This window comes from Ananas comosus, unplaced genomic scaffold (assembly GCF_001540865.1).
Source record: "Ananas comosus cultivar F153 unplaced genomic scaffold, ASM154086v1, whole genome shotgun sequence".
NCBI classification, from domain to species: Eukaryota; Viridiplantae; Streptophyta; class Magnoliopsida; order Poales; family Bromeliaceae; genus Ananas; species Ananas comosus.
The window spans coordinates 46,945-53,658 of NW_017893576.1; the positions used below are offsets into that span (position 1 = coordinate 46,945).

Below are 6,714 nucleotides of genomic sequence, written 5' to 3' on the forward strand. Positions count from 1 at the left end.
TTTGATTTTTTTATTACTAAATAAAAATTCTATTTTTTAAAAAAAATGAAAAATTAAATGCGATACATAAGCGATTCCTAATTAACCCAAAAAGAAATTAATTAATTAAAAAAAAAAAAAACCTAAACTCCTTCGTGTTTTCTCCCAACGCGATCGATCGCGATCGCGATCTCGATCTCGATCTCGATCTCCGACGCGTTTTACTCCATTTCATCCATTCTCTTCCCGTTTGATTGATCCGAAGCTTGGAACGCGCAATTCGGGATCGGAATCGTTAGGGTTCCGCTAGGGCGACGAGGAATCGGAGCTTTCCCTCCGCACGGGATCGGAAATGGCCGCGGATCCGCCGCCGCCGCCGCAGCGGGAGGCGGTGCTCCGGCGGGATGAGGCCGACGCCGAGCTCTTCGTCGAGGTCGATCCCACCGGGCGCTACGGCCGAGTCGGTTCCGATCCCTTCTCCTCATCCTCCTCCTCCCATTTATTTCCCTCTTTGATCCATTTCCTAGGAAGACATTTGAATCGATGCGTTCATTCTGTGTTTGATTGTGAAATTAGGATCTTTACGTGGTTTGCCATGTGTTTGGTCGTGAAATTAGGATTTTTGCATGAACTTTGCATGAATTTGTAATTGACGTTCGATCACAGCAAGTAATCTGAAATCTGCGCGCTCGCCGATGTTGTTTGATCGTCAAATTTTCAGAATTTTTGTGGAATTGTGCGTGAATTCTGATGAATTTTGTGTTTTCAATGGCCTAATTTTGCAGTATCGCGAGGTGTTAGGGAAGGGTGCGTTCAAAACAGTGTATCCTTTTTTTATCGCGTTCTTGTTATCAAATTGGTAAAAATGTGTGGAGAACTCTCATCAGTATCCCATTTTGATGTAGGTTCCTTAACTTTATTTCTTTCAATTGACACCCCTTTCAACATTTGATTCTTTTGTAGTTAATTTACTTTCATAGATGAAATTAGGGAATGTAGCGATGATTTTGTTAAATTTAACCGAACACTTTTTCAACTGATGAAACGGCGGTGATAGCTAAAGGAGCTGTTAGTTTCAATGAATCTCCAATTCAATATTAGGAAAAAAAGAAAATTTTGAACGATTTATTTCAAAGTTGTCAATAGCAGAGGGGATCTCCATACATTTTTAGCTATCAAATATAGTTATTTTTTAAAATTAAATGATTGAATGTTGATTGATTTCACATTAGTTGCTGGGGTCCTTAATGGTTGTGTTGATAACATAGCTATAAAGCATTTGATGAGTTGGAAGGTATAGAGGTTGCTTGGAATCAGATAAAGATGGCGGATGTGTTGCGGAATGCGGATGACTTGGAACGGCTCAAATCGGAAGTCCACTTGCTCAAAACTCTAAAGCACAAAAATATAATCAAGTTCTACAACTCGTGGGTCGATACCAAGCATGATAACATCAATTTCATCACTGAGGTCTTCACCTCCGGAACCTTGCGCCAGTCTGTCCTCTCACTCCTCGGTCTCTTGTTGGTTTGTTAATATTAGTTGGATTTCATATTGAAGGTTTCGTTCCTTCTGATTTAGGTATCGTAACAAGCATAAGCATGTCGATCTAAGAGCTTTAAAGAAATGGTCGAGACAAATATTAAGCGGCCTTCTCTACCTCCACAGTCACGACCCACCGGTTATTCATAGAGATTTGAAATGTGACAACATCTTCGTGAATGGAAACCAGGGTGAGGTGAAGATTGGCGACCTCGGGTTGGCGGCCATTCTTTGCCATGCCCATTCGGCTCGTAGTGTCATAGGTGAATGCTTCTTTCTGTGCCTTAAACTATAATTTCTTGTGAGAGGTTAGATTCATGGGATTGGATTCGTATTTGATGTTATGCAATCACAGGAACACCTGAGTTTATGGCCCCAGAGCTTTATGAAGAAGAGTATAATGAGCTCGTCGACATTTATGCATTTGGAATGTGCCTACTGGAGCTGGTCACATTTGAGTACCCTTATTCGGAATGTACAAATGCAGCTCAAATATTCAAGAAGGTGACAACGGTGAGGCTACGACTCCATTACATTATGTTTTAACTTCGTTCATTTTCATTACCTAAACTGACATCATGTTTTTCTCATCTTATGTTCTTCTAAATTCCATTTCTAATGAATTCCTTTATTCATGTTGATAATAGCACATGTTTTATGCTTTATATGCGTTCAGCATCTCGTCGTTGGTTTGTTTGTGCCACTTGCAGTCACAAGATATCTAAATCTGTATGTTAAGTTATTAACATGTTATGCCTCGATCCAAGCTAGAAATTTGAAAGCTGATATTGTTGGATATGACTGTCATATTTGCTTTCAATCTGATAAACTTCAAGACATGTAATGCCTCCATAAACATGCACTAAGTATTTATCTTTTGTTAATTTGCCCATAAAATTCAATTAAAGAGGACTAGCTACAAATATAGGCACTGCTGGCCTCAAAATCTGATATTATTGTGACTGCGAATTACCATGAGTTGACCAACTTTTTAGAATATAAGGTTATCACCTACATATACCAGTTTCTACTCTCCTGCATCTGTAGAACCTATGGAAATTGGAAACTAGCATAAAATTTTCAACATGTATAGTTCATGATCATCATCCTTTCAGCAACTGGGTTGATTGCTTCAAATTTTCTACTGTTTGTTGGTACACAGCAATCTCAAAACATTATACACAATCTATTTTGCTAGCTTTCAAGTCTCTCTTGGTAGTTGGGTTCTGGTTTAGTAGTACTTGTCGTGCCATGATCTGCTTTCAGCAAAATCAGCGATCTGATCTTTTTGGTCCGTAATGAATCTACTAATTTACTCTCTGGTGAAAATTGCATTAGACTAGTTAGTTTTTGGGACCATGAATGGGATGATGTTTTGTATGCTTGACTTGACCTAGGCCTAGTTTGGAGACCTTGTCTAAATGCACCTACTTTGATGTGTCAAAAAACCAATAATTTTGGAAGCACTTCAGAGCTTCTCCCCTTAGTGCTTTAAATTTGTGGTGGGAACTGCCGTAGGATAAACATTTACTGATTCTTCAGTGGCAGCTCCCATCACCAATTTAGAGCATTGGAGGAAGGAAGTTTTAGAGCACTTTCAGAATTTTTTGAACCCTCCAAAGCATCAAAGCAGGTGGGTTTGCACAACAAACTAGGCCTTAATCAACTACTAAACACCACTGGACTTTTTATTTTATTTTTTTTCACATTACAGGGTACAAAGCCTGCTTCATTGGCTAAGGTCCAGAATCCTGAAGTGAGAATATTTATAGAGAAATGCATTGCCAATGTTTCTGAGAGATTGTCCGCAAGAGAGCTATTAATGGATCCATTTCTCCAATTGGATGTCGAGAATGAACAAATAGGCCATTCTTTGCGGTCAAATATCAACCATTCAGGTAAATTTGCGGATGAGATATCTACATGAGTGCCTCTGCATATTATTGATTACATGTATATCCCGACAAAATCAGAATTTGCATCTGTACACTTCGAAAACCTAATTTCTTACTTAAGTATCTTTGATGGCCTATGCTAAGGCAAAAACAACTTACCTCAATGAGTTTGATGACTTCCAAAGTTTATTAAAGGTTGTTCCATAAAAACTTCATTTTGAAGGGTTTTATGTTTATATTCGGGTTTTATAGTATATATGTAAATAGATCGTTTTGCAGATATATACATGGAAGATGTAATTAGATTTTAATACCTTAAATGTAGGGAATGAATGTGCATCGTTATTTGTAATTAGAGATCCGAGCTCCAGTTTTTATTTACTGTTCCAATTTTACAATAGGAAATGCAGATAATGCTGCGCACTCAAATGCAAGCACCAGTTACACGTCCGACAAAGTAGAACCAACTACAGCAAGCCGAGATTTCACTGTGGAAGGACAACGCAAAGATATGAATACGATATTTTTAAAGCTGAGAATCGCTGATTCAACAGGTTCTTTACATTTCAAATTTTTAGGTCGTTTTGCAAAATGAATACCAGCTGTTTTTCCGTTTTGCAGTTTCAACATACTTTTTCTTTTCACAACTCAAGATTTATATTTCTTGTGGATCAAAGTGGCCCAGGCTGAAATATTTATGCATGTAGTCATCAAAAGGAAGACCAAAATAACTTCGTAAACGAAGATTTTCATCTGAAATTGCAAAAAATTTAAAGTTTTCTGATCAAAGTTGCAAACTGGGGGCAAAAAGAAGTAACAATGGATTTTCTTTTTCGGAAAACCCCTCCCTTAGCTTTCTCCTGCAGTTTCTATGTGGTTTAATTACTGGTTCCAATACTCAGGTCAAATCCGAAACATCCACTTTCCATTTGACATCGAAGCCGATACTTCATTCAATGTTGCCACTGAGATGGTCTCAGAATTAGACCTCACCGACCAAGATGTCACAACCATTGCCGCAATGATTGATGCAGAAATACAAGCCTACGTTCCGGAATGGCTTCCGGGGGAAGCACTCGACGACAATGGCAATGAGGACGACAATGGCAATGAGGAAACAATATCTGAAAGCCACAACTCTGAAGCTGATGACATAGTTTCTGCTTTGCCCAATGAGCCAGAAGCACTTCCCTCTAGTGGTGGGCTTGTCCTGGAACGGCTTCCTTCTGGTCGGAGGTACTGGTCCAACTCTCCCAGAGGGACTAGTGAAGGCTCTCCCTCAGCAATCACCCAATCAAATGTATCTTCTGATTCAAACTCGCACACCAACGACGACTCCCCTTTTGTGGTAGATTATGAGAACCAAATAGCACACAAAAATGTGCATTCTCCTGAAGATAATTTCGAAATGACGTCCTCCGCCGGCTATTTGGTCTTCCGAAATCCATCTTCCAGTGATGCTGTTGATATCAGTGGTGAGGATTTGTTAGAAAACGAGTCCAAAGAGGTGAGATATGTTGCAGAGAAACTGGTGTATTTGCTCCTCGAACAGCAAAGGGAACTGAATGAGTTAAGACAGAAACATGAAAAGGCCATACTTGATATATTAAAGGAACTACCTCCCGAGCTTCACAAGAAGACTTTGAACCGGTGCCGCTTGAAACTTCATCATAATAAGGTGTGAGTTAAAACTTCATCATAAGAAGCTCGGAAATTCACAATGGATGTATTGCAGTACCATACATCAAACTCTCCTGTGAAGAGTGTTCTGTGAGTATCAGAACAGTCCACCGTTTCTAAGAGGGCGACTTTTACGGCGGTGGTTTCAACATTTTCTATAACTTCATCGCATTTTTGGGGAAAATTTGAGGGGGGGTTAGTCGAAAACCTGCTATATCTCTGAAATTCAAGTCATTTATGCTGCAGGAAAAGTATAAAAGTTTTGAGGCAAGTCAAAAGTGTTGATGGCTTACTGTTTTCGACTAGTGCGACAGGGTCGGATTACCCTAACTATGCTGCTGAGTGTTTTTTCTTGTCAGTAGCCTGTTAGTCAGCTTAAATTTCTCAAGTTAAATTCTAGCTTATACAACCCAGGATTCAATGGGATTAACATAGTGTACATTCCTCAAATCTTGAGATACTAAAGTATGTTGCTTCATGTAGTTTTCTTTTCATGCAAATGATGATGTCTTGTCACATATTACATATTAACATTATATATTCTTTAATCTGTTCATTATTAAAATCCCATTGGATGCTTCCATTGATTGGTAATTTCTCTTGTGCAAATATTATTCGATGTATTGGTTTGTTGCCATCGAAGCTCAAATTCTTTGCTGCTCATTTAACTTAAAAGAGAATCGATTGATACTTTGGTCTTCGAACTGTAATTTGTTGTAATTTTTATCTCAAAACTTTTGAAATGTTGTGATCACTAACTGACGCAACACTGCATTGCTGACATGAGAATCTAGTTGCTGCCATATCACTGTCACGTCAGCGTCACGTTGTTAAATTACTTTGTACCTAGAAAAGGTGTATATTCCAAAGGGTAAAAGATACCACTCTTGTATCAGTTGTTCATGGATACCACTTTAAATGAGAATATATATCTTTGTTACATTCAATCAACATGGAATAATGAGGCCCACTCACTTCCAAAAGGAAGGAATAATAACAATGTAAATTAGGTCTAATAGGGGATCCAAATCAATGCATCATTAATTGGCGTGAAAAAAATGATTCACTCAAATAAGGATAGTAAAACTTCAGTGGGGAACTGACCGTCCCTAGAGTAAGTGGCAAAGGGTTTGGTGATTGGTTCCCGAGACTCAAGTTCGAATCCTAGTTGATTCATATTTCCAGCTAAGTTTATTTCTAAATAAAATAAACGAAGCAGGTAGGCGGGTAGCGTGCTACCTATCTCTTAAAAAAACTTCAGTGGAGAGCTTCTCAACAATGCCTCATTAGAGAGGCTCCGATCTGCTGCCACATATTAATTCAATAGTAAGCAAATCTACTAACAAATATTAAAAAACTATTTTATTAATAGTATAGAAAAATATTTTCGGTCCCTCACAATACTGCTCATTTATATTATTGATATGTTGACTTTTATAAAATAAAATTTTATATTGGTTCCTGCACGCATTGTGTCACATAAATTTGCCAGCAATCTAGCAATATTATATATAAAAAAAATATATAGTAGTACTCGATAGTGAAAATGTCCAAGCTAATACGACTTCTGAACCGAAATACTATAATTAACCTTTAAATAGGCTCCTTGACTTTTATT

The 6,714-nt window shown here is 38.1% G+C and overlaps 1 protein-coding gene across 2 annotated transcripts; it reads left to right on the forward strand.

Moving 5' to 3' along the window:
• The first annotated feature begins 103 nt into the window (after positions 1-103).
• On the forward strand, positions 104-5,677 carry LOC109706366 (probable serine/threonine-protein kinase WNK2). Of its 2 annotated transcripts, none has more exons than XM_020227158.1 (8): positions 104-439; positions 765-802; positions 1,248-1,475; positions 1,561-1,784; positions 1,877-2,034; positions 3,236-3,419; positions 3,818-3,970; positions 4,319-5,677. In XM_020227158.1, the coding sequence occupies exons 1-8, from the start codon at positions 332-334 to the stop codon at positions 5,098-5,100; spliced, it is 1,875 nt and encodes a 624-aa protein (XP_020082747.1). In that variant the 5' UTR covers positions 104-331; the 3' UTR covers positions 5,101-5,677. The 2 variants fall into 2 exon arrangements, with proteins under 2 accessions (XP_020082747.1, XP_020082748.1); XM_020227159.1 differs by having other exon boundaries at positions 3,827-3,970.
• The last annotated feature ends 1,037 nt before the right edge of the window (positions 5,678-6,714 follow it).

What these genes read in the sequence shown, in the direction of transcription:
- LOC109706366 (XM_020227158.1), top strand. Translation starts at nt 332, where the DNA reads ATGGCCGCGGATCCGCCGCCGCCGCCGCAGCGGGAGGCGGTGCTCCGG. An exon ending in ACCTCCGGAACCTTGCGCCA is followed by an intron (nt 1,476 to 1,560) that starts GTCTGTCCTCTC and finishes CTTCTGATTTAG; the next exon opens with GTATCGTAACAAGCATAAGC. An exon ending in GAGAATCGCTGATTCAACAG is followed by an intron (nt 3,971 to 4,318) that starts GTTCTTTACATT and finishes TCCAATACTCAG; the next exon opens with GTCAAATCCGAAACATCCAC.